Here is a 27021-nt window from a genome sequence, read left to right on the forward strand (position 1 = left end):
AAACAGAGTGGTGATACTGTGAAGTAAACTGACACAGACCTGGGATGGATCCACCTGTGTTTGGTTGACCCCTGTTGTTGGTGATGATGATTTGTTTCTCTCTTTAAAGAGTAGGTAATTGAATGCATGACTCAAAAGGATGAGCTCATGTGTTGTTTGCAAGGGATTTTTCCCGTGGCTCACAGCTCTGAGCTGACTAGTTCAATTGCTGCTGTTAATGTGCTGCTGTACACACTTTTTAAGGTTGGGTGACTTCATCAGTTGCTATTTGAATAGCTTGAATTCTCTTTTTTTCATCTGTTATGTTGATGCCACATTTGCAACATCTGTTATGTTGTGCCTCATACCGCGTTTTTTCTGAACAATTTAGTATCACTTACAGATGACAGAGACAGTAACTACTCCTCTAAGCTGGGCTGGAAGATAATGCACCTGTGGTATCTTCTTACAGATGTTTCTGCCTGTTTGTAAAGTGTTTGTGAAACTAGAGGATCCTAAACCTACATCTGTGGGTGCATGCATAACCTGGGTGCTGGCCCAGCAGCTCCTTCTGCCTGGGAGTGGGTTTGGTGTTGGATTAGTACACTTGGTTAGACCTGTTTGCTCTGAACATGCTTTCAGCAGCTCCTGGCCACCTGTGGTTTCCATGCCAGTCTGCCTTGTTTGACTAGAAGTGAAGCAACAAGTCCTCCTCTATCAGCTTTTACCCACAACCAACAATTCTCTTAGGTGAATTCTGCCTTTTCATCACAGGCTGCTGAGGGCTTGTAAAAAACCCCAGAACAACAAAACCATAAAATAAGACATTTTAATCCACAAGGAGCCTTTGGACACTGCTGGGGTATCACTGGCCTTTGGGATAAATGAATTTTTGCATTAATGGCCTTGGGCTGGACTTAGCAGAGTGCAGTTCCAGTTCCAGCACTGGAGAAAGGGCAGCCTCTGCACTGTGTGCAGCACAAATTGTTTTTTTTTCCTTTTTGAATCCAGCAGGAAGGTTGGCACAGGCCCTTTGGAGGGAGAGGGAGGGACCTTTCAGCAGCTCATGTCTTGCATACACACCAGTAAGATGACAGCTAGTGTATGTGACAGAAAACATGCTGGTATGCCCCCAAAGGTGTGCCAGGGGGAGCCTGAGGGACACCCAGCCAGGCTGTGCCAGCCCTGCAGGAGGGCTCAGAGGAGGGGACACCCTGACCAGACCCCTCATGGGGACCCCTGGCTGGAAGGGACAGGGCTCTCATGCATGGTTTATGTTCAAAAATTCACAATTGCTGTGGTGTTCCTGGCACCCACAGCGTTGACAAAGCTGTTGATAAGGTTTTGAAACCAAATTTACCCATCCCTGCTTAGTCACAGCTCCTGGAGTCCTTGGTGCTGAGAAGCTTCACCAGAGATTCATCCTTGATATTTTCCTTTTGCAAACACACAGTAAAGGTTTTGCAGTCCATTGACCCACTCTCAAGTGTTCCTAGGTGCTTATCTGCCTTTGTGGCAGTGAGAACGGGCCTCTGAGCCCAGCTGCACACTGAGTGATTGTGGCTTTGATCCTTCCCTGTGTGTAAGGAGGGATTGTCACGACACAGGTTACAAATTCCTGGCTGGATGCTGTTGGTGTTTTATAATCATGGCATGTTTCAGTCTGTCAGCTCCCTGCTCCCAGAGCTCGGTGTCCCTTTCTCCCGAGGCTCCTCTCTGCTGCCACACAGCATGACCAGCCCTTCACAGCTGCTCACTGAGTTCACTGTGAAATCTCAGCAAGTTAAATATTTGATGTGCATTCTCTATGTTTTCATTCCAGCCCTGTGCTGTCCCCTCTTCCCAGCAGCCAGTGGTCAGTGTGGCACTAAACCTACAAACCTTTAGTGAGGCCTTTTAGGTGCCCCAGACCTTGTACAGAGCTGATGACCTGTGAGCAAACAGAGGAGCCCGGGGTGTTTGGGGGAAAATGCAACTTTTTCAGTTACACATCTGTGGTGTGGTGGCTTCAGCTGCACTAATGACAGTCACAAACCAAAGTCCATCACCAGGCTGGCTGGGTGAGGCTCTGTGGTGACACACTGAGTCTTTCTGTGGCTTCTGGGCCAGCCTTGAGATTTCCCAGTCGAGCAGAGCATTTCTGCAGGGCTGTAAGAGGCCAGGCACAGCTCACCTTTAGCCCTCTTCTGAGTGCTCAGATGCCATCAGGAGTTGCAGAATGCAGCCACTCTGACTTAATTATGTCTGTAGATAAAGGAACAATCCACTGAATTGCAGCATTAGTCAGGTAACAAAAGTCCACTCAGTTTATCTTATTTCTTATTTATATGATGCATTGAGTAAAGGTTTGGCCTTGGCTCATCATCACTGCACACCTCCAATTTTGCCTGTTGACCTTCTGTATCTCTTTGCAAGCAGGTTGGTTATCTTCTTTTGAATTATAAGTAAATGAAACCAAATTTAATCTTTAAAAGGAGGAAAAAAGCTGAGGTTGCATCATATAGCACATGTTTGCAAGCTGGGGGAACTGAGTTTTAATGAAGTTAAAATAATGTGCACTGGGTTTTTTTTATTGTGGGTGGACTAACAGCGAGGTGGATTCCAAGCTCCCACAAGCAGAAACATTCATGTAAGAAATGAGGTGGAAAAAGCATCTTTGACCAATCTGACTCACACAAACTGGAAATGACTGCAAGTGACAAGGAGTCTCTCTCAGAAGGAAAGCAAACTGCAAGTCTTAAAACTGTTATCAATGTTTCACTTGAGTACATTGATTTATTTTTACTACTTTTAATTTTTTTTTCCTTTGGAAAGAGATTTTTTGAGCATCACCTGGAATGTCTCCTGGCCCAGATTTGTGAATAAATGATGTTCTTCTTAGAGACACTGCAGATACACACTGGAGATGGTGCTGGCAGCTTTTGGGGAAGGTCTCAGGAAATCCTTCTGCTGGCTTGGTTAATGTGGGCTGAGCCCTCCATCCCTGGTTGTACCTTTGTGCTGTGTGTGTTAGCTGGGCCCTGGATCATTGGAGCATCCCTGGAGGAGGACCCTTGATGTGGACCAGTGAGCACAGCAGCAGTGCTGGCTCTGGCATTGCCCTGGAGCTGGGATCTCCCTCCCCCAGGGCAGTGGGGATCACCTTGGGGAGCTGAAGGAGGAGAGAGGTGCTCACTGCTCTTGGGTTTTGCTCAAACCTGCCTTGTTAAGGGGAGGTGCCCTCCTGGCCTCCACCCTGGTGTTAGGGCAGAGCCACCTGATGAGTTACAGCTGCAACCTTGTCTCCTTTTCTCTGAAACAAAGACCCACACAAAACCCAGAGGCCACCATGTTTCAGTAGTAAATATTTATAGAGCTTTGTTCACTTCAGCTGTTTAAAGCAATTTTCCTAAGAGATCAACCCCTTTAAAGGGAGAGCATGAAATGCACATCTCCCTTGTGTTTCTTCCTTTTCCAGACCCATGTACCTGCTTGGCTGCTGCCCCCTCCTTTGTGTTTTTGCTGCTCGTGCAGGTGCAGAGCAGAAGCTTGGCAGAGTGGGCACACACGTGTGTCTGAGCCACGAATTCCCAGGGGAAAGGGAACAGCCTGATACAAAGTGGTATCAAGTGCTGGAAAAGAGTTACCATTTCTCTTGGAGGGGTTTAACTTTTCCTTTTTACATCAAGTGTCATCTTTTGGGTGAAAGCTTTAAGTAAGCTCAGGTTGGGTGTGGAGTTTTCAGGTGATACTGATGTGAAATGTGTTGTGCTTGGCATGAGTAATTTGGAAGGGATCAGAGTTTCCTACAGCACATCCTGTGGGTTCCCATGGGAAAATGACTTGCTTTCTTAGGTTTTCCTTAGAGCAACTGGCAAAAGAAAGAAAGAAAGGTTTGGGATTCCCCTGAACCTTGCCCAGGAGCATGAAACCCAGCTCCATGGAGGGGAATTGGGTGTCTGATGTCAGGCTTGGTATAGCAGATCCCTCTGTGCCAGGTTGGCAGATACAGGACTGGTACAGCAGATCCCTCTGTGCCAGCCTGGCAGATACAGGTACAGCAGATCCCTCTGTGCCAGGTCATCTCTCTGCTGCAGGAATGGGGCTGGGATGGCATCAGTATAACAGGAGTCTAAAGCAGGGCTGGAAAAATAACACATGAGTCGGCCTGAATGCTAAATCCCAGAGAACAGCCCAGACTTGTTCTCTGAGCCTCATTTGCTTTGTTGCATCATGGTAATATCGGCCCAGAAAGAGATCAGTTGATATAAAATAGGCTTTAAACAAGAGTGGTTTCTTTTCTCCCAGTGCTGCTGCTGCGGGGCCGGGCAGGGCCGGATCTCAGGGCCGTGTGTGCTGCAGGAGCAGGCCCATGGTGGGGCCGTGTGTGCTGCGGGAGCAGGCCCATCGTGGGGCTGTGTGTGCTGTGGGAGCTGCCCGTGCTGGGGCCGTGTGCGCTGAGGGAGCAGGCCCATGGTGGGGCTGTGTGTGCTGTGGGAGCTGCCCGTGCTGGGGCCGTGTGTGCTGAGGGAGCAGGCCCATGGTGGGGCCGTGTGTGCTGCTGGGGCCGTGTGTGCTGCTGGAGCTGCCCGTGCCGGGGCTGGTCCCTCTCCGTCAGGGCAGTGGCATCAGAGCCTCTCAGTGTCCATCCCAAAATCAGCTGTGCTTGGCTGTGAGCAGAGGTGATGCTCAGATAGGGGAAACGCTGTCACCTGTAGAAAGGGTGTTCTAAAAACTTCCCTTAACTTGTGTCTGAGCTGCCTGAAATGTAAAGCTGGAGGGGCAGCCCTGGTATGGCCGTGGGCATGCACTGCCAGCAGCTTCAGAGCAGAGGTGGCATCTAGTGGCTGCTGTGACCCTCTGTCCCCAGATCCCTGGGACAAGGGGGCAGCCAGGGCTGAGCTGGAGCTGTAGGCTGGGCCTGGGAAAGGGAGCTTGGCTGCTCAGCTTCCCTGTGAGCTGGAACTGGGGGAGTGCCTTGGGCTGCAGCTCAGGACATGGTTGTGGGTTACTGGGGCTGAAAGGGGCCTGTACTGGTGTTCAGCACAGTGCAGAGTCCCATGATTTTGAGGGCACCTCCAAATTGATGCAGATTTTGTCTCACCTGGAGAGCCACAGGAGAGCTGTGCTTGTGAACTGCAGCATACTCAGTGCTAACCAGCTAAAATAACAGACCAAAACCAGGGAGTGCCTTTGAGCTGTCCCGATGCACTGAGTGTTTATGGAAAAAGGAAGCTGAAATTTTCTCCAAAACATTGCAGTTGTGCAGATTTTTGTCTTTCATTAATGAGCTTGTAGGCAGAGTTTGCTCCAAAACCTTTAGTCTCAGTTTGGGTGTTTGTACATTTAAAAGTGCAGCACATTTCTCAGCCCATAACCAGATACCAGCTTGCTTTTAACTGGAGTGTGTGTGACCTCCTTGGACCAGCATATGTAACACCCAAAGACTGATGTCCCTCTGGATTAAAGTATGTGGTGTAATTTCAGATGAACATGGATTATTTAAAGCATTTCTCTGGTGACCAAGTCAGGAGTTTTGAGGACAGGGAGCCCATGTTCCTCTGGGGTGTAGGCTGGGCAGTCAGTGGGCGAGGAGCACAATGACGACATCTGCGGATTTGACATTTCCATTTACAAGTTTCCTTCTCTTCCCAGTTTAGCTGAACCTCTCTCACTTTTAAAAGCTGTAGTCAAGCGATTTGTTTCGGCTCAGCAGTGGCATTTTTGGAAGCATTTGGCCTTGGTGCCCTGAAAACTGTCCCTGTTCCCATCCATGGTGCTTTCCTGCAGCTGCTCCAGCTGTGCCCTGCTGGTGATCGGGCTCTCTGCTGACAGGGAGCTCCTGTGCCTAAGGAGGGGCCAGAGTCTGTTGGGATTTTGCATCTGAATCAGAGCAATGGGCTTAATTAGCCTATTCCCTAACAGCCCAGCAGGTCCTGGTTCAGGAGCTGGCAGGGGAAGATGTCTGGATGCTCCCTTCTGGTAGCAGAGCAGCCTTACTCCCACTGCTCCTCACCATCCCCGGGGATGAGGGAGATTTATGTCTGCCTGGAAATAAATACAGATCATTCACTTGTCTCTGGAGGAAGATAAAATGTAAACTGCCTATTTTCTGTGATACAGCACTGGAAATAGTTGGAATTTAAGATAATTATCTTTATTGCTTTTTATAGCACCCTATGAAGGCTGAAATCTAATTTGTTTTTCACTAACAGGGAACTCCTGCGGATGACTCAGAAAAATCCATTTGCTTTATTGACAAACTTGTCTGTTTGGTTGTCAGGGCAGTGCTCTCCTTGCAGGAAAAGGGAAATGCAGGTCATAGCACATAACACAGTGTGGGGTTTAATAGATGTTCAAAGTTTGATATCTGTTGGCAAGAAGAAAAAGTAAAGTTGATGTAATTAGAGTGAAGTGACTCTGCTTTATTAAAAGGTTGTAAATTAGTTGATGCTTCAGTGGGTGTCAGTAATGGTGCTCTCTGCTTTGTTTATGCAATTTCACTACACTTGAAGCTCATTAAGCTTGCAGAGAAGCTGCTTTTCCTGGTGCCCCTCAGCTTTGGGCAGAGGTGGGAGGTGCAGTTGTGCCTCTTGCCCTGGGGCTCAGGGAATGCTGTGTTCCATGTGGCTTGGGCCTGTTGCTTGCAAGGGGAGTTGTTTCTTTTCAAACTTTTCAGTCTGACTGTGAGACAGGCTCCCATTTTTAACAAATTTCTGATGTATCTGAAGGTAGTGGACACCCCTTGTGTGAGTGAGTTGCATGCCAGCACTGCTGGTTGTTGGGGTTTGTGGGCTTTCTGCTGCTCCAGTACTGGGGCTTCATGAAAAGCAAAATCAGATTCCTGTGCTGCTTGTCAGCCCTTCACAAGGGGGGAGTGTGTCCTGCCTTACCTGGCCCCTGTGATCCACACCCCAGAGCTGCTCAGAAGGAGGGACAGCAAGCTTTGGACAGCCTTCCTGTAAGCTCTCCCCAAATGCCCTGCTGCTGCAGGCAGTAGTGGTTGAGAAATGCTGGGAGTGCAGGCTGATGTAGCAGAGATGTATCTAAATTGTTTCTGTCTGTTCACCCCTAGAAGTCTCATTTATCACTGCCATGTGGGATAATGCTACAAATCACTGAATCTCACAGAATCATGGAGTGACTTGGGTTAGAAGGAACCCTGAAGCTCACCTTGTTCCTTCCCCTGTGCCATGGTCAAGGACACCTTCCTAGGTTGCTCTAAGCCCCATCCAACTTCTCCTAGAGCTCAAGTTCTGAGAGGTTTAAAACCACAATGAAGAAGTCAGAAGCAGTGTAGGGGTTAAGTGTGTTTTCATAGAGCTCCACAGAGCTGCCTTTGCCATGGAGCAGGAGTCTGGTCCTGTCAGGTCTCTGTAGCTCCCCTCAAAGAGGCAGCAGAACAAGGAGAATACATCCCTTTAGGAAACATGAAATGAGAGCTCCATGTGGGCAGAGCAAGGTTCTTGTGCATCTCTGAACATGTTCTCAGGCTTTGCTCAGCTTTTCATTGCTTTTCTTTCAGGAATTGACTACAAGACCACTACTATCCTGTTGGATGGCAGAAGGGTCAAGCTGGAACTCTGGTGAGTGTTCTGAGCCTCTGTAACCCAAACCCTGGGAGCTCAGGCCAGGTGAGCAGGGACACAGGGCCAGGGGATGCTGTACTGGGCTGTGGAGAGCGTGGACCATCCCTGGGGCTGTGATGGGACTTCCTGGCTGCTCCTACCAGAGAGTTACTCTGGCAAACAAGATTTCTTTCTGTCAAGTAGCACAAGCACCATGCTGCTCTTTGCTGGAATAGGCTGAATTCAGTCATTGTCTGTCATAACTGACCATTTTCACTGTTACTCTGCACTGGAGACCCCACCTGTAGTTCTCTTGTCCAGAGCTCCTGGCACAAGAAGCACATGGATATATTAGAACAGGTTCAGAGGAGCCCATGGAGATGCCCCAAGGGCTGGAGCCCCTCTGGAGCCAGGCTGGGAGAGCTGGGGGTGCTCACCTGGAGAGGAGAAGCTCCAGGGACACCTCAGAGCCCCTGCCAGGGCCTGAAGGGGCTCCAGGAGAGCTGCAGAGGGACTGGGGACAAGGGATGGAGGGACAGGACACAGGGAATGGCTCCCACTGCCAGAGGGCAGGGCTGGATGGGATATTGGGAATTGGGAATTGTTCCCTGGGAGGGTGGGCAGGCCCTGGCACAGGGTGCCCACCCTGGATCCCTGGCAGTGCCCAAGGCCAGGCTGGATGGGGATTGGAACACCCTGGGGTGGTGAAAGGTGTCCCTCCATAGCAGGGGTGGGACTGGTTGGGGTATAACATCCCTTCCAACCAAACCATTCCATCATTCTATGTTCCTGTACTGCTCTCAATCACTGAGGGACTGGTATTGTTCTGGAAGCAATACTGGATTTTCCTGGTATCCAAGGATGAGGAACAGAAACAAGAGAAGGAAAGTAGAAAATAAAACAGGTGAAACCCTTGGTCCCTCAGCAGCTGGATATTCCTCAATGCCTTGAGTAGAAAATTCAAACAAGCAGCGAGGAGGCACCACCGCGTCAGGGTGGGGTGAGCCCTGGGGAGCAGGAGTGACTGGAGTGCCCAGAGCCTGGGACACAGATGGAGAGCCCTGCCTGGGAGGGGTAACCCCTGCCTTATCTGTCAGCACCTGAGGGACAGCTGGAGCCCTTCTGGCTGGGCTTTGTCTCACTTGCTGAGGAGCTGACACAGCAGGCTGAGGAGATGAAAGAGGAAGGGAAGAACAGGATAGGTTGTCTGTCCCTACCCTGTTTTTCACACAGATCCAGGAATTAGGGAATGACACAGTCCTAAAACATGGAGTTAAATATCCCCTTAGAAATGCTTGGGTCAAGTAACAGGAATATTAGTAACATGTGTGAATTGTTAAATAGGAATGAACTCCATGTCCTAAGCCTCAGTGTCTGACTCTGGCAGTGTGTAGTTTGGTGGTTTAATTACACCCCTGCTCTTTGAAGCTGAATGTCCTCATTTTTCTTACAAAAAAGAACAGAAGCAGCTAATTTATCTCTTGTAGCCTCCATGTTTTTATGTGCCACTTGCATTCTTGTCTCTCTTGTAAGATACCTATTTTAACATTTCAGCCCCAGGTGTGTAGTAAAACTTAGTGCTTCCCTTTTGAAACCATCTTTTTATAATGTAATTCTTGAGCTGGAGAGCAGCACAGAAACTGAAAAGCTGATAACACTGATTGATGATGCCTTAGTGTAATCTTTTACCATTACTTACCCAGTATTTGATTGTTGAGGGAGAAGGACATATAAGCACAGGCTGTTAGATTGATGTCCAGGATCCTACAAAGCTTTACATCTGAAAAAATGACTGTCCTGCATGTGAGGTCAGTGTGTTTTTCCTAGAGCTGCAAATCTGGGGCTGAGGGATTCCTCAGCCTTCCCAGTGGTCATTGAAGTGTCTTTTATCCTGGCCCAGGGAATAGATTTGAGAAACACCATAATGTGTCTCTGATGAGCCTGACACTTTTCAGTATATCCTGGTTAAATCAAAGTGCTGGACTCTGCTGTCTTGTTCCAGAAAGGCACTGTGAGGTGCTGGCAGTGTTGTCACACTTATTTGCACCTTGTCCAGACAAGACAAGTTACAGTGACTGAAAGGCCCCTTATTGTCACAGTGGTCTAGAAACACTGTACCCCACTCCTGATCCTCACTTTCTGTAGGGTATATAGACCAGGTCTGTCAGGGATCTGGGTATAAAGAGAATTCCAAGAGAATTCCCTTTGTTTTGGTTAAAATGTAGTGGAAAAACAGGTGAAGCCTAGTGGCAGTTTCTCCTCCTGTGAGTGGTCATATTTAGGTTGGCTGTTCTCCATGGCTGGGAGACCTCTGTACACTCACTCTGACTTTGAACTCCTGAGGACTGAAGGGAACCAGGCAGAAAATCCTTTGCCCAAGGGAGTAAAATGACTTATACCCTCACACATCATCCACTAGTGCTGCAGCCAAGGTTTGGGCATGTGTCTTCTCCATGGGAAGCACAATGACAGTGACAACCTGTACCCAAAGGTGGAGATGTATCCACCAGTTCTTCCCCAGAAGAACCCACCATGCAGAGGACTTTGGGTACCCTGCCTGTCCTAAAGGTCTGACAGGATCAACCCTGATTTTTATTTTATTTCTTTATGGCCAGTAGGAGATAGGAGTATGGGAGTCAGTTCTCCACCTCTCATAGCTGTAACTTTTCTGTGTTTTAGGGACACCTCAGGGCAAGGAAGATTTTGCACTATTTTCAGATCCTACTCCAGGGGAGCCCAGGTAAGTGCTGCTCTCAGGGCTTTGATGGACACATGTGCTTGAACTTTGGGATGTGTAAGTCTTTCCTGCCATAGTAAAGAGATGTGGAGAGGAATGCACTGATCACCAAAAGGATCTCTGTAGATGACAAGAGACACTCAGTGTTGTCATGTTGCCTGGGATTCTGTTCTTATGAAGTGGTGGGAGAGAAGGGAGTGAATGGCAGACTTTGCTAAACTCCTACAGAAAAGGTCTGTGCAGACAATATTCACTCTTAATTTCCAGAGGAGGGCTGAGAGGTCGTCAGGGAGGATGAGGCAATTCTCACTCCTGATCTGCCTCAGCTTTAATGTGGGAGCTCCTACTTTCTGAGGTTTTTAAAATTTGTTTAAATATGGCACTGGCTTTCCCAGTGGAGTTCTTCCAGTCTGTGTTGCTTTCGAGTCAGTTCCAAAAATAGGGGTGGCTCCTACTTGTGTGTTTGAGGCAGACTTGAAACTAGAGCAGCTCAATTGGAACGTAAAGTATGTGTGTTCCTCAAAACATGAGGCAGAATGTTACATTTTGAGTTTCTCCTTTGGGCCCTGCTCCAGAATAACATCAAGATCCTCAACAGCACAAAAATCTCGTGGTCCTTTGGAAAATTGCATTTAATAAATTGCTGTTTAATAGTGCTTTCTGACAGTTCTGCTGTTGCCCTTTTAGTAGCATGGCAGGGTCCCTCCAGGATAAAGTTTACCTAAGTTAAATGAGTTCCTTTATTTTCCTTATTGTTTTCAAGTTGGAAAGCTTTGGAGAAAATTCCTCTTTTGTTAGATAGAAGCTGTCTATCAGCCTCCTAAGCAGGCCAGTATCCTGGGAGATTCCCAGCCTTTGGGAAACATTGTACTTCTACTCAAGCTCTTACCACTTTTGGCTTTTTGCTCCTTGTATCTGTAGACATTTGCTTTGCTAACTGGCAGAATCTGTGTTGTTCTCTTTCTCTGACTTCCTGCAAATTCCCTTGTGCTGCAGACATAGGAGCACCTCACCTGGAGTGTGCTGTTGAGATCTCCCCATGTCCTGTTCATTCATGTTAGTGCACATCTCTGGTGGTCTGGATGCTTTGAGGCAGCTCCTTTGAAGCAGAGGCCAATTTCCTGGTGCTCCTGGTGGAGTTCTGCAGTGGGAGAGCGCAGGATCTCCTGTTCACATGTTCAGTCCTGTGTCTGAGTTTCTTTCAGCATCTACATTTCATTTTCTTTCAGCCTTTACTACTTTTCAGAAAAATCTATAACCCCAATCACATAATCACCATTTGCTTTGGAAGGGACCTTAAGGCTCATCTCATTCCAACCCTCTCCCATCTGCAGGGACACCCTTCTCTAGACCAGTGTGCTCCAAGCCCCATCCAGCCTGGCCTTGAGCACTTCCAGGGATCAGGAATCCACAGCCTTCTCATGGAACCTGTGGGCTTGAGGCCATGTTGCTTCCCTCACCAGTCAGAGGTGAACAGAACTGGTCAGTGTGGTTTTCTGGGTTCTGGTGACCACAGAACTCAGCTTTGGTCAGGCTCTTTCTAAGACCTTGCTGTGTCAGATCAAACAGGGAATGGAAAGCAGCAGCTGCTGTGTCCAGGAATGTCACCTGGGAGCTCTTAGCCCTGTGTGCAGCCACTGGGCAGTGGTAACTCCCCTTGGTGTGACCTGGAGCTCCTCAGAGCAAATGTCTTGGCAGAGACACTGCACCCTCAGAGCCTGAGCCCACACACCAGACCTTGCACCTGCTGCTGCCACAGGGCAAACTGGGGCACAGGGCAGAGCTGAAATGGGCAGTGATGAGAACATTCCAGTTGGATGGGGAGGGACACACGTCTGTCTGGAACCTGCCTGGAGCTGTGAGGCATTGGCACAGCCCCTCCCTGTGATTCCTGCAGCCTGCTCTCCCTGGACACTGCACTTGGGTGCCACAAGGTGTCATGTACCTGGCTGCCCACAGGCTTGAAAGGGATTGATTTTCTCTTCCTTCCTCAAAGTGAAGCTCTTGACCTTCTTCAGCTGTTTTTATCAGTATTGCTGCAGGAACTCTCACCTGAACATCAGCCAGGATTGCCTCATCATTGCCTACCCCTCTCCTAAGGAGTCTGAGGCAGTGAACCTCATCAGCCAGGCAGGGGGACCTCTAGTGGGAGTGCTTTATAGAGCCATGGAATCCCCAAGGCTGGAAAAGCCCTCTGAGCTCATCGAGGCAAACCAGGAACCCAGCACTGCCGAGGCCCAGCTAAACCATGTCTCTCAGCACCACATTCTGCATGGATTTTTTTAACATCTCCAGGGATGGTGACTCCACCAGTGCACTGGACAGCCTGTGCCAATGCCTAACCACCTTTTCAGTGAAGAAATTACCCCAAAATGCAATCTAAACCTCCCCTAGCACAGCTTGAGGTTGCTTCTTCTCACCCTGTCACTTGTTACTTGGGAGAAGAGACCAATCCCCACCTGACTCCCACCTGCTTTCAGGAAGGTGTAGACAGCAATTCACTGCTGAATGCTGGGGAATGGAGCTCCCTTGCACAGCAAGGTGTAGCTCACACCTTTGCCTCTAGACTGCCCTCTGCTTGTGCAACAAATGCCTTTTCCAAAGTGCTGTTGTGATGCCTTAATCCTGGTCTGCCCAAAGACTCTATGCTTAAAAGCAGCAAACCAGCCCTAAGGAGCGAGGCTGCCTAGGATGGGGAGAGGCAATTCCCAAGGGAAGTCTCTCCAGGCCCTCTGGAAGTGCCCAGGAGATGAGCACAGAGAAAATGCCTGTTGAAAATGACTGGAGTCCTTGTACACTCTTCTCCAGGTGGCTTGGAGTAAAACTCAGATTGTTTTCAGCCACAAGGGTTGGCTCCCATGTGATGTTCCAGTGTTGTTCATGTATTAGCAGGAATACAGATGCCATGTCTCTTAAATAACTCACCACAACTTTCAGTGGAAGAAGAAAATATCTAAATTTGTACTCTGAATGGTTAACCAAAGCAAGAGGACTGTTTGTTTTGAATAACAAATGCCTGTGTGACTGCAAGGGTGGACTTCCAACACCTCCAGTTATTTTCAGTATGCAGAAGCTGACTTCTTCTGGCATGGCCTTAGTGTAAATACAGCATAACCTATGTGGTCTTGGCAGAGAAACACAGAAATGCTTCTGAGTTCTCTGATTTAGAGTTATGGAGTGGTTTGGGTTGGAAGGGACCTTAAAGCCCATCCCATCCCATCCCATCCCATCCCATCCCATCCCATCCCACCCCTGCCATGGCAGGGACACCTCCCACTGTCCCAGGCTGCTCCCAGCCCTGCCCAGCCTGGCCTTGGGCACTGCCAGGGATCCAGGGTGGGCACCCTGTGCCAGGGCCTGCCCACCCTCACAGGGAACAATTCCTAATTCCCAATATCCCATCCATCCCTGCCCTCTGGCAGTGGGAGCCATTCCCTGTGTCCTGTCCCTCCATCCCTTGTCCCCAGTCCCTCTGCAGCTCTCCTGGAGCCCCTTCAGGCCCTGGCAGGGGCTCTGAGGTGTCCCTGGAGCTTCTCCTCTCCAGGTGAGCACCCCCAGCTCTCCCAGCCTGGCTCCAGGGCAGAGGGAGCATCTCCATGGCCTTCTCTGGACTGTTACAAGATGCCCACATCCCTCTCATGCTGGAGGCCCCAGAGCTGGGTGCAGTACTCCTGGTGTGGTCTCCAGGATGCATTCAGAGCTGTTTGCTTTCCTTTCTACTGTCTTGGAATCACCAGACTTGAAGACTTCTGCTGTAGGAAGGCTGATGCAAATCCCCTTGGAGGCAAGAGAAACAGCTTATTGAAACTACAACCCAACAGCTCAGGAAGAACAAATCCAGCAGAGGAAAGAGGTGCCAGCCTGGGAAAAGCTCTGTTTGAATTCAGTGTGATATTTGTACAGGAACTGATTGGTGTAAACTGGCCTTGAGCACCTTCTTGCTGACAATTAGTGGAAGGTTCTCACTGAGTAAAGGACTAAAGTGCTCAAGAGGAGCTTGAGGAATGAGCTTCCAGAGAGTGCTTGTACAGGTTGGCTGTGAGAGCAGGAGGCTGGCTCAGCAACCCGGCAGCCCTTGCCCAGGTCTGAATAGCCAGTGCTTGAGAGAATACTTGGTGTGAAAAGTACCTCCAAGCCAGGGAAGCATGCCTGACTTTCCCACACACTCTGTATTGTTTCTCAAGTGTAGTGATAAAGAAACCTGAATTTTCTGAAGTAGACCCTGGAGAGGTTGCAACATGGACAAACAGCCTCCAGACAGCGAGCAGACCTTCTTGGGAGTTTTTTTTCCCCTCATGGCACAGCCTGGTGCAGTGCTCAGGCTGAGCTTCTGGCTGCTCCCTCCCCAGGGAAAGGACTCCAGTGCCTTGATGCCTTCCCCAGTTTCACCTCCACCCCACTGGCCTGGCTCCTGAGCCATGGGACTTTCACATTCAGCAGGAGCTCCTTCCTCCTGAAATTATCTGCAGTAAAACATCCTTGCTGCCCCTGATGAGCTGGCTCTGAGCAAGAACCAGCCCCTTCTTCCAGCATGACTGCCTCAGCGTCTGCTGTGAGGATCACAGGGCTCTTGCCTTCCGCCCTGCCCTGCTTTAGCAGATCTGATCTTGTCAGGGACAGAGTTCCTGGGCTCCAGGTGGAGGTTTGTGGTGCTGATGTGCCTGGGAGTCCTCTCCTTTTCTCTTCCTTCCCTAGGTGTTGAGTTTCCACTTCATCCCTTTCTCCGTTGGGTTCTGATGGGCCAGCAGGTCCTGAGCACGTCACTTCAGGGTCTCCTTCTGGGGCAAAAGAGGAGCATTTGTGTCTGGGATAGCAGAGCAGTGGCCTCAGGCACAGCTGGGGCAGGGGGAGTGTGCAGCCAGTCATGGTGACTGCAGGGCCAGGGAGGAGGCAGAGATGGAAACCAAGCAGTGCTGTGCCCTGCAGAGCTAGCTTGGGCAGTGGAGCTTGCTGTGCTGCACAAGGATTTCATGTTAATTGTCACAGCATGGGGTACAGTGAAAAGTATATTTAAGCACACCTTTAGTGTGCTTAAAAGTGCTGCAGAAACCTTTTTTCTCTTGGACTCCTGTTCCTTTTCTGCTTGGCTTCCAGGTCTCAGTCATTGCAGCAGGGCTGGCTGGCTGATCTCGGCTGTTGGAGCAGCTGTGACTGTTCTGGCTGCTGTGAGCAAATGCAAACTATTCCAAGAGTGATCCCAGAGGGGAGAAAGAGCTGTGGTGGTGCTTCCTGATCCAGCCAGGAAGAAGCAGTGTCAGGATCATTCCTGATGTCCTCATATGCCAGTGATTTAAACTGTTTCTGAAAGTGTGGCTTGCCAAACCCTTCCCAGACAGTGTGATAAAATGCTCCTATCTTGCAGCAAAGCTGCAGCCCTAAAGAAATGATGAATATTGTTGAGTTCAGCTTAGGCAGGTGGTTTGAGGAGCTGCTGTTTATCCTGTTCAGGGCTTCTTAGTATGCAGGAAGGTGGTGGATTTTTGGCAGCTCAGCAGACTCAGGTGTAGATTGAGCCCTCCCTTAGGGCTTTTTCGGTTACTGCAAATACCTCACCTGCCTTGGGTCATTCGGACAGGATTGCCCAGCTGCTGGAGGAGCCTGCCCTGCCTGCAGAATACTTATCAAGAGCTCAGTGATAAATACCCCCCACTGCTGGGAAGAGGCTTGGCAGCAGGGTGTCCATGAGCCTGTGTCTGAGGTGCCAGCTGGAAAGCCACGAAAAATGGAGATGTGAAAGAGCAGGCAGGAGACAGAGTGTTCTGGTTCCTGTCAGCACTGGACCTGCTGGTTAAGGTTTATTTCATCCTGTGGGACAGGAAGTTCACTCTGAGGGGCTCTTCAGCCTTCTTCAGCAGCAGCCTTTTTTCCATCAGTGGAGAGTATCAACAAGTGACACTTTCCTGGCCACCCTGTCACCTGCCTGCCTTGGGCTGAGGTCCTTGGCAGTTGTGCAAGTGTTCCTAGCAGCTTCTTGTGTGCTGGAAGCCCCTAAAGCCATCTGGGAGGCCTTCTTGGACAAGCCTGCTTTGCATTGAGAGTGTGCAAGCTGATTTTCCCCTAACCTTTAAAAGCTTTTTGCTTATAAACCTGGTCCAAACCTGCTGCAAGCAGGCAGAGATGATATTTCCCCACCACCACCTCAGTTACATGGACAGATCTTTGTGTAAGCTCCTGCTGGAAGCAAATTTGGGTTTTGGCAGAGTAAGTGTCCACATGTGCTGCTGGATACAATAACTGGTGCTCTGTCTGTATTCCTTGTTCACTATGGGAGGCACTCATGTGGAAATTTCTGTCGCTGGCTGCTGAGGGCTGTGCCAATCCCAGTAGTGTGGAACAAAACCAGAGTGGCAATGAACCCTGAAATCCAACTGTGAAAAGACCCCAGATGGATCTGGGGATGAGTCCAGTCAGCTTCTGCCTACAGAGAAGCTGTGGGCAGACTGAGGAGGAAAAGAAGGAAGGCTTTTGGAGGCTTGTGAGGGCTCCAGGTCTCCGTGGTCTGAGAAGCTGAGCGTGGAGCTTTTCACTCCATACTGTGGGAACCTGGGTACATAATGGTACAAAAGGGCTTTGTGAAACTAAAAATTGAAAGCTGTGGAGATAATAAGGGTGTTGACAACCATCTAAGCACTTAGAGAACAAATTAGGCTGCAAATGGGAAACTGTTCATTTGTTGAGTTGAGGAAATTAAAATTCTGTGCATGTTATTCCAAAGGAGACTTTAAAAAAGCCTGACAGGTCTTACTTGGAACTGTGTGCAGAGCTGGAGCCAGCCCCCTCCCTGTGCATGGCTGAGTGCTGTTCTCTTGGGGCAGCAATGGCAGTGACAGTGCATTTGGGATGCGTGCTCTGCAAACGTGGTGTCTGCAGCATGCCAGTGCTCCTTGGGAGCTGTGTCAGGTTCTCTGAAGCACCAGCAGCTGGCCAGGGGTTGAGCAGCCTTCTTGCTGCCCCTGTGAGCTGCAGCACAGCTGGGCTCCATTCCCAGCTGGGCAGGATGGGGATGGAGCAAGGCAAGGGCAGCTTGGCCTTTGAGAAGCTTTCCTGGACAGTTTGCACTGTAAATGTGGGTGCTGGAGCCATGGAGGCTCTAAATGTGAATATTGGAGCCATGGTGTGGCTTGGAGGCTCAGCTGGCAGACAGAGGGTCATTTTTTACGTTTAGAAATCATGGTCTTGACCTTCTACCCTGCTGAGAAATTAGGGGTGTGGTTTTGCTCAAGTTTTATCCTTATTCCTATTCAAAGAAGATCCAGGCAGAAGCTGCCAGCAAGTTTAAAAACTCTCTCCTCCTCAGGCATATTCCTGGCAGAAATAATCGTCACAAACTAGGTCTTGGGTCTGTTTTTCTTGGCTGAAGGAACTTGTCAATCCAGAAATGAAGCAAGTAGACTTTATTTATCTTGCTGGCCATTTGTGTTGGAAGGGGCTCATCAAACCCTTTGCTTTGTTGTTTCCTGGCTGTCATTAATTCTCACACACAGCCGTGGAAGCTGGAAATCAAAACAAATAGAGGAAAAATTAAAAGAAAGCTCAGAGTCTTTTTTTTTTTATATGCAATTAAAATGTGATGTATCCTGCTAGTAGGTATTTCCAGATTGGGTCCTTGAGAAGCAGTATCTTTGGTTTTGTGGCATTTTTTAATTACAGAAAATCATTACTTCCTTCTTACTTTTCCTCTCTAAACCTAGGAGAAACTGATCCTTCTGTCTTCCAAAACAAAACCAACCTCCATTTCTTTTGATTATGAAGTTTTTGGACTGTCCTAGAAATGAGACTACATAAAATTACAGACTCTAGGTAGGAGCTCCAGACTTTCCTTGAAGGAAACTGAGGCTACTTCCCCCCCCCAAAGATACTTCTGCCATTATGTAAACTCACTTCAGGTCCTACAGAACAGCCTCAAACCCAGACTTTGAAGGGCTTGCTCTTTGTGTTGGACTGTCAAACACCAAGCCAACCCATCTGGCTTGCCTTTTGTGCCCTCTGCCCTTCTATTTTTGTGCATTTGAGCCTTTCTGTGGGGGTACAAGTGCAGATGTGGAGATGCTGGAAGGCCAGCAAGGACAGAAAAAACAAATTTCACCTGGAGAGGGACTGCCTGGGCTGGAAGCAGTGGGCAGGGAGGCTGGGGGTGCAGCTCAAGAATCAGAATTGTTCTGCAAGGAAGCATCTGAATTGTTATAAAATTATCCAATTGTTCAGGCTTTGAGAGCTGCTTATTTCAGAGGAGCTGAGGGAAAGGCAGACAAGGTCGAGGCACACCCAGAGCGTTCGGGAACGGCTGCTGCTCCATGAGGGGGGAGCAGTGCTAGTGCCAGCTCCAGATGTGACTTCATTAGGAGCATTCAGGTGCCTTTGTGGCCCAGATGCCAGTTGATCATTCCTGTGTGCTTCACATTTCATGGTGATGGTGTTTTTTTTTGTAAATTTGAAGTATATCATCCACAGAGCTCCTGCACAGGCTGCTCTCAGTTCACCACAGGGGCTGGCACAGCAGGGACTGTACAGCTGGGCTTTGGGAGGACTGGGTAGCTTGTGCTTCCCATCTGTGTAGCACACCTTAATTTCAGTAAGCAAAGGTACAGGAGGGTGCTCCAGGCCCCTGGCTCGTCCAGGGCTGATGCTGGGAGTGTCTCTCTCAGCTCTCTCCTTCCCTCTGCTCAATGCATAGAGAGGACTGGGCTGAAAGCTGACACCTTCCTTTGCCAGTTTAAGATCTCTGCCTATGCTGGGGCTTTGCTGAAGGGGATGGCTGTTCCTGGAGGATGCCCCTGGTTCAGGGAAGGCTGATTCTGCAGAGCCTGGTGCTCAGTGGTCTGGTTTGGTTTGCCCTTAGTCTTGCTGCTGCTGGGTTTCCTTTCATCCAGCACTGCCTTCCCAGCTGGGTTCCTCCTCTCCCAGCACAGCATCATCTCCTCCTCCCTAGCTCCCATTCCAGGCAATCTTATACTGTGATTCTGCCAAGTCAGCTTGGAGTGCCTGTTGTCACTTGGAATGTCCTTTATTGCAAAGAAGAGTGACAAGAAGTCAGAAAAATAATGGGAGGGTTGCAGAAAGGCTCTGCTCAGGACAATTCTATAAATGCTGTCTGTGCCCAACTGGTGCCAAGCAGCAGCTCCTGACTTGTGTGCCTGCAGGGCCAGGCACAGCCTACTTTCCTTGTGTCTGTCCTCAGATATACTCACATTCAAGAGAAGCTCATTTGCTGGGAGATGCTGTGGACCTGAGTGACGGCCAACAGTCTGGCCACGCTCCTGGGTCCTGCCAGCCTCCTTGGGGTGACATGGAGACTCCTCAGAGCTGTCCCTTGTCCTTCCTGCCTTGAGTCGTGCCTGTGCTGCTGCCAGCACCACGTGCTGCTCCTCAGGAGGTGACTGGGAAGCAAGTCATGGATGAGATGTTCAGGGACAGTGGATGTCAACGTGAGGATGCTGTAGGTACCTCTGGCCTGTTCTCTGCCAGTGTGGCAGTGACAATAGAAACACCTTCATTGAAGTCAGGATGGATCCCAGTCCTGAGAGCTCAGTCTGTGGAGATACTGTGGTGCTTACCAGCCTTATTCATCTTCCTCCTTGTCAGCAAAGGGCTCACAGTGACACAGGTTCTGGTGAAGAGGGGTGTGCTTGAAAATTCCTTCCTGTCCTGCTGCCACCTTCCCACTGACTGCAGCTGTCAGTAAGGGGATAGAAAAAAGGTGTGTTTCTGCCTCAGCAAGTTTGCATCAGAGTTGTGGCAGGAGCAGGATGTGTTTTGCTCCTCCAATACAGCCACCAAGGCAGTTCCTCCTCCTGTGTAGAAACTACAATTTTGGAAATTATTTGCTGGATACCAGAGCCAAAACAGGAGTAAAACATTCCCTAATGACCTGGGACTGCATTAACACAGCCCTGTTGTCTCAGTTTTTGCACTATCAGCACACAAATGGTGTGGCTGGAGCAATGTTCTGTCCCTTTGCTTCTTGGTTTCTGCCTATGGGGGTCTGTCAGGGGTGTCCTGCCCTGCTATGGAACTTCCTGATTGCTTCTGATTGTCTTCCACCAGGGAATTCTCTTGGTGTACGACATCACTAATCGCTGGTCCTTTGATGGGATAGACCGATGGATAAAGGAAATAGATGAGGTGAGTGAATGGAGGAGCCCATGCAATGATCTACAGCAGAGACATGGGGAGGGATCACCCAAGGTGTTACCTGACATGGGGACAGCTCTGCTGTGGAGGGGACACGATGGCAGTGCAGTCATAAGTGGAGCAAAGCAATAAATGTCTGCCCTCCATCTCTTTGTAAATCTGGAGTAGTAGGAAATGGCTCAGGAATGGTCAAGAAAAGACAGGAAAGTTCCCTCAGAAATGGGAGGTGACAAATGAGTTGCCCCACCACAGAGAGGTGCTGCTGGGCAGTCCCTCTGCCACAGAGCAGCTTCTGTTTGTTTTCCCCTCACTGCTACTGCAGCTAAGCAGAGCGCTGGCTGTAGCCCTGATTTCCTCACCCCTTTCCTTGCTGCAGCACGCCCCAGGTGTGCCCCGGATCCTGGTGGGGAACAGGCTGCACCTGGCCTTCAAGCGGCAGGTGCCCACGGAGCAGGCGCGCGCCTACGCCGAGAAGAACTGCATGACCTTCTTCGAGGTGAGCCCCCTGTGCAACTTCAACGTCATCGAGTCCTTCACGGAGCTGTCCCGCATCGTCCTCATGCGCCACGGCATGGAGAAGATCTGGAGACCCAACCGAGGTCAGTGGGCAGGAGGGAGCTTGGGGGGGCCCTGGGGCTGCCTGGGTGGGAGCTGTGGGAGCTGCACCCTCCCCACGTGGGGGAATGCCTCAGGCCAGACAAGCTGAAGCTGAGCCAGGAGCTGCCTGTGCTGGCATGGGATGGGCAGCTCCAGAGGGCAGCTCAGCGTGTCTGGGAGCTGCAATGCTCTGGGGCATCCTCTGCCTTTCCACTTACTCTGGATGAGGCTGAGGGCAAATAAGCTCCCACATTGAAAGTACTTCAATCAAACATTTGTGTGGGATAAATCCAAGTGTAAGCACCTCACTCCATTCCCTTGCCTGAGCCTGTCTTTGTTTTGGATGGAAGCAGTGTGCCCAAGGAGCTGAAAGGGACTAAATCTCATCCCTGCTGTCAGCATGCAGCAGTGGGCTGGGTTATTCCATATATCCATGCCACAAGGAGGGAAACCACAAGCAGATTCCATGTTATGTCTCAGCCTGTTGAGTTTGAAGCAGAATAATCTCACTTCCCACGTTATTCCTGGCTGGAGGTAGCAGTGTGTCCCACAGCAGTCTGAGCAGCAGCAGATCTGTGTTTGTGGGGTGTCCTGCTCTCACATGGACCTTCAGCCCCTGCTCATCGGGGTGAGAAAATCCTGTTTGCCAGCCCCAGTCACCAAATTTTCTGCCTGGGCTCCTGTCCCCAGCCTGGTTGCTGTGCCATGGTCTGCAGGTCGCAGGGATGGGCTGAATGCACAGACCTTTCCTGCATCTTTTCCAGAGGATTTGAGACTGCAGACTGCCTGCTTGGGAATGGAAAGGGCAAAAGGAAATGGCCTCAAATTGTGCCAGAGGAGATTTAGATTAGACATTAAGGGAAATTTCCTCACAAAAAGGGTAGTCAGACCCTTAAACAGGCTGCCCAGGGCAGTGGTGGAGTCACCATCCCTGGAGGTGTTCAAAAAATGATACAGATGTGGCACTTGGGCACACGGGTTAGTGGAGGCATTGGCAGTGCTGGGTGAATGGTTGGACTCGATGGTCTTAGAAGGCCTTTCCAACCCAAATGGTTCTGTGATGCCATGAACGGGGCCTCCCTAGCAGGGAGTGGGGATCGGCCTGCTCGGGAACGGCAGCGTGGCTTTGGCAGGCAGGAGGATAACGAGTGCCCTCGTGTGGCCCCTGGCTGGGAATCCCCGGCAGGGAGAGGGACTTGCCAAGGCAGGCAGGCAGGCTCACACGGTGCAGGCTGGGCTGGGAGGATGCTGGGAAACTGGGACGGCCAGAGAGATGTTCTGAGTGCTCTGGCTTGCTGGGGTCTATGCGCCCTGGGGTTCTGCAGATCCCAGCTGACACTGTCCTGTTTCAGGACTTGCTGACCCTGTTGCCTCTTTGCCAGGCCTGCCCTGGTTGCCAGAGGATGGGTTGAGAAGCCAAGTGTCTGTCAGGAATGTGAGCCAGGCTCTGCCAGCCCCGGGTGCTGAGCAGAGCAGGGCTGGCAGTGCCTAACCCTGTGTTCACACCAAAGCTGGTGTCTGGCAAAGCACCAACCTCCAACAGCAAAGCTCACCTTGATTTCCCAAGCTTTTGCCCTAAATACCCTTCTCCCTACTCCCAGCTCCTGTGCAATCATTACTGACATATCTCCGTGAGGAGCTGGAGCTGTGCAGTGTAAGGAATGGTTGTGGGGAAGGGCAGCCCAGGAGCTCTCCTGGCCCTTGACCGTGTGGTCCTTTGTCCCCGCAGTGTTCAGCTTACAGGACCTGTGCTGCCGAGCCATCGTGTCCTGCACCCCGGTGCACCTCATTGACAAGCTGCCCTTGCCCGTCACCATCAAGAGCCACCTGAAATCCTTCTCCATGGCCAACGGCATGAACGCCGTGATGATGCACGGCCGCTCCTATTCCCTGGCCAGCAGCGGGGGCGGCAGCAGCAGCAAAGGGAACAGCTTGAAGAGATCCAAATCCATCCGGCCGCCCCAGAGCCCCCCACAGAACTGCTCGCGCAACAACTGCAAGATCTCTTAGCAGGATGGGCACCCCGAGCTTCTGTCGGATCCGCGCCCGCCCGCCCGTGTACAGCTGTTTGCACACTGAACCCTTCTCCGCTGGATCCTTGCAGATGGGCCACGGTTGCTTTTCCAATGGCACGCACGAGCGTTAGGAATGTGCTCACGTTTTGGCTTGGCATAGGAAGAAGCATGGTGCCGGCTGGATCCCGCAGCGCTGGCGGGGAGAGGATCTGCCAAGTGACCCTCCAAGAATGCTTTGGGCTTTGCCTCTTGGCCTGGGGTGGAAAATTCAGCAGCTGCCGGGTTAGGGAGGGGGGAAGGGGAAAAAAAGCTCATCCAGTCTCAATGGAGCAATGGATTTAATGGAAGATTGAGAGGCTTAAGGGAGTAGGCAAGGAGAGTCTGTGCTGCAACTTTAACTCTTGGCCTCCTGAACAGATTGCTGGTGCAATAGTGGTCATTGGATGTAGACAAAAAGAAGCAGGGACGGGGGACTAATGACAGTTTTCACCAGGATGTTAACCTGCTGTTGCCAAAAAACCAGAAAACAAGGCAAGAGTTGGCCAATTGGAAAGAGGAAGGCAGCGCTCCGTTCGCCACCTTCACTTATTTATGTAAATATTATACATATATATAAATATCACTTGTTTTTTAAGGGTTTTTTTAAGAAGCAGTCAGGGAAAATTTTATGCAGCCATGTAAATACAAGCACTGGATTGACTTTCCCAGTGTCAGCAAAGGGGACAAGTGGAGGATTTTCCAATGAAAACACATAAATGCTTTAAGAGACTTTCCCTCACCTCTGGGCTCGTGCTGGTGCTTTTAAATACTACATGTGCAGAAGGAAAGGATGATTGGCATGGAACATGCCCCAAGCTGCTCTATTCCTACCATTCACTAGAACCTGTGAGTGCTGAAGGCAGGGTGGGATGGCAGTGCTTGGAGAAGCAGAGCAGCAAGGCCAGGGTCCTGGGGGGCTGGAGTGCTGTGGCAGGCAGGAGGAAGAGGCAGCTCTGGGGTCAGACTGAGGCCTTGCTCACTTTGTGCTTTCTCATCGGGGATTTGGGAGCAGGGGCTGGGAGCATTGTGCCTAAAGCAGGGGAAAAATGCTGAATTTTTTCCCTTATTGTTGCAAAGTCTCATCCATCGCTTCTAGTGCCCTCTATCCATGACAGCTCCTGGATCCTGGCTGCTTCCAGCTTTGCTTTCCCAAAGATGCTGCCTGAGCTCATGCTGCTGTGGCTCCTCCTGGATGAAAGTGGGAAAGGACAGAAGTGGCTTTTCCCACTGGAGCATGAAGGAGCAGGGACTGGGAAGGTGGAAGGTTGGGATGAGGAAATGGCCATCTCCAGGTCCCTCAGTGGTAAAATCACCTGGCTCTTGGAGCAGTCCCAGGAGACTGGGAGAGCAAGCTGCTTTGCTCCATGGCATGGCTCCTGGATCTTGGAGGGGCAAGAGCTTGGGATGGATCTTCTGTCGAGCAAGTGCAGCTGCCTCTCTGGCTTTGTTCCATAGCTGACCTGTGCTGGAAATTCACCTGCAAACTGAGAAATAGCACCCAGCCCTTATCCCGAAAGCTAAGGGAGCCTGGCAGTGGGGCTGGGCTTTGGTGGCAGGTTCTCACAGGTGGTCAGGGTGTGTAGACTGTGAGTAGGGTGGTAGTAAGTGAAGTATACAGTGCTGCCATCTCCTCCTGGGATCAGCTTGCTGTGCTCCCCCTTTCCAGGCAGCCTGGGGCACTGTGTGGGCAGGATGAAGCCGCTGCAGCTCCGGCGCGGCCGACGGACCCGCTGTGTCCAGGCAGCAGGGACAGGAGGGACAGCAGGGACAGGAGGGACAGCAGGGACAGGAGGGACAGCAGGGACAGCAGGGACACGTCCCCCTGTGGGGACACCGCTTCCCTCCCTCCCAAGCCGACTTGGGGGGTGCCAGAGGCTTCCCCCTCCCCTCCCTGCAGAGCCCAGCATGGGCAGGTCTCTTGGCTCGGCTCTCTCGTGCTTTATCACCCAGCTCAAGTGAGCGAGGACAGAATTAAACCCCAGGCAGGTGGAGGGGGAGAGGAATCCTTTGAAGGGATGCTTTGGCTCGAGAGCAAAGCCGCAGCCGGGCTGTCCCGGTGGCACGAAGGCCGGGGGATTTGGAGAACCTGTCTGGATGGCTGGCACCTGTTTCCCATCACTTAACAGCAGCAGAAGACAATTGCTGGCTCAGCAGCACAGGGATATACGGCCAACAGGTGACCGGCACCGCCAAGGGCGGCTCCTCCAGGATCGCCCCCGGCCCGGCCGGTGTGCGGGACACAGAGGGAGAAAGGGATCCTTCCTGGAATCACCAAGCTGCTGCATGGCTCAAAACTCGCTGTACCTCTGCTTTGGTTTGGCTGTGCCACGTGTGCCACCTCCCCACGCTGTTTCCCTGTGGTTGGTTTAGGTTTTGTCACCCTGTGAAGTCTCGCAGATCCTGTCTGGAGTGAGGATGGAAGATTTCCCTGGAGTGATTGCCCAGCAACAAACTTTTTTTATTTTTTAATTTAAAAGGAAAAGATTCTTGCATCTGATGTCAACACTAGTCTGTAGCTGCTCTCCAACACTTGTACCATTCCTGAGTTGGGTTTTTTTGGACTATCCGTTTATTTTTTTATTCCTTTGTACAGTCAGTGTTGTTTAACTGATTCTACATGGTTTTGTTTTGTATAAATTAAAGTCTTTTTGTTTGTTTTGAACTACCAGTTGAAAAGAGGAGAAGTATCCATTTTTGTGTGGGCTGGAAAGAGGCTGAAGGGAAAAAGGTGGTGGTTTTGCCCATGCATGGGGATTTGGGACTGTTTGTGTTACAGGTGTATATTCCCATTTCCAGGTCATCCACAAAATAACTTGAATTACATTTTCTGGGAAGCCATGATTCCTGTTCTGTAGATGCAGAAATCTGCAGAAATCTATTCTTGATTCTCACAGAACCACTGATTTGGGGTAGTGGAGCCCTAAGGAAACACAAACTCGTCTCCAACAGGGCTGGTCCCGTAGGTGGCTGCAGGAAGCCACGGTCTCCAGCAGTTTGCCAGGAATTGTGCCCAGTCCCTGCTCCACAGGGCAGGACAAGTACAGTCAAACCCTAAATCCCTTCTTTGGGTCTGGGTGATCCTGAGGGAGCAGCGAGCGCTGTGGCAGCCCAGACTGGAGCAAGCTGGAAGCCATCCTGGGACAAATGGGACTGAAAGGGAGGGGATGCTGCAGGGAGCTCGGAGCACCGGTGTCACACCAAAGTGGCCTTTGGAGGCACCAGGAGCCCCAGAGAAAGGGGATTTGATCCTGGGGTGGAGGGAGACTTCTTGTCTGATCCCCTTCTCCCAGCCCACCTCCCCTTGACCTCCCTTTTCCCCTGCCTTCTCACTTCCCTAGGATCAGATTTTCCACTTCGTACCAGACTGGCCACGCTTGTTTTAACAGCTTAAGTAGTAATTGCTGGGGCTGGGAGGGGGCAGGGGGAAATGAGATCGTGTCTGCAGCCTGGAAAACCCTGGAGCTAAGGTGAAAGCCTGGTCAGGGAAGAGTCACACAGCCCTTTTTTTTCCTCTTTTTCTTCAGGGGGTTCTGGAAGTGTCTGTTCCCTCTCCCAGGGCCGAAACAAAGGCTGTGTGTGGTTTCAGGTGGGGTCGGGACAGCCGGAGCCCATTAGGGCGGAGCAGCGGGGGCTGCGGGGCCGCAGCTGTGCCTGGGAAGAGCCGGGCAGGAAAACACTGCACAGCCTGAGCCGGCTGGGAAGGCTGCGAGAGCTTCAAGGCTCTGCTCCTCGGAGAAAGGAGGGAGCAGGTTGCTCTGGGATGATTCAGGGCTTTGGTCACTCAGTGTGTTGCTCCGCACTCACCTTTCTGATGAGAGGTTTCTTGGGTTGGTCCCACTGTCCCACATAGGCTGGGAAGAGGTGGTGACCTTCATACAATTGCAAGATGCGTGAAAATGAGGGTGCAGCTGCCCACGGGTGCATTGGAGGGACAGGAGCCTGCTGGGTGCAGCAGGTTGTGGGAGCAGGGATAGGG

The 27021-nt window shown here is 50.7% G+C and overlaps 1 protein-coding gene across 2 annotated transcripts in view; it reads left to right on the top strand.

The window, feature by feature from the left end:
* The window catches only part of RAB40C (RAB40C, member RAS oncogene family), a 36142-nt gene extending 10435 nt beyond the window's left edge, over nt 1-25707 (top strand). For both annotated transcript variants that reach the window (XM_074553105.1, XM_074553106.1), the window contains 5 exons: nt 7484-7544; nt 10206-10266; nt 20308-20385; nt 20771-20993; nt 22721-25707. In XM_074553105.1, coding sequence (XP_074409206.1) covers nt 7484-7544; nt 10206-10266; nt 20308-20385; nt 20771-20993; nt 22721-23001 — 704 coding nt within the window. In that variant the 3' untranslated portion in view covers nt 23002-25707. The remainder of the gene's footprint in view (nt 1-7483; nt 7545-10205; nt 10267-20307; nt 20386-20770; nt 20994-22720) is intronic.
* Nucleotides 25708-27021: the final 1314 nt, after the last annotated feature.

Source organism: Zonotrichia albicollis, chromosome 16, assembly GCF_047830755.1.
Source record: "Zonotrichia albicollis isolate bZonAlb1 chromosome 16, bZonAlb1.hap1, whole genome shotgun sequence".
In the NCBI taxonomy this organism is placed as follows: Eukaryota; Metazoa; Chordata; class Aves; order Passeriformes; family Passerellidae; genus Zonotrichia; species Zonotrichia albicollis.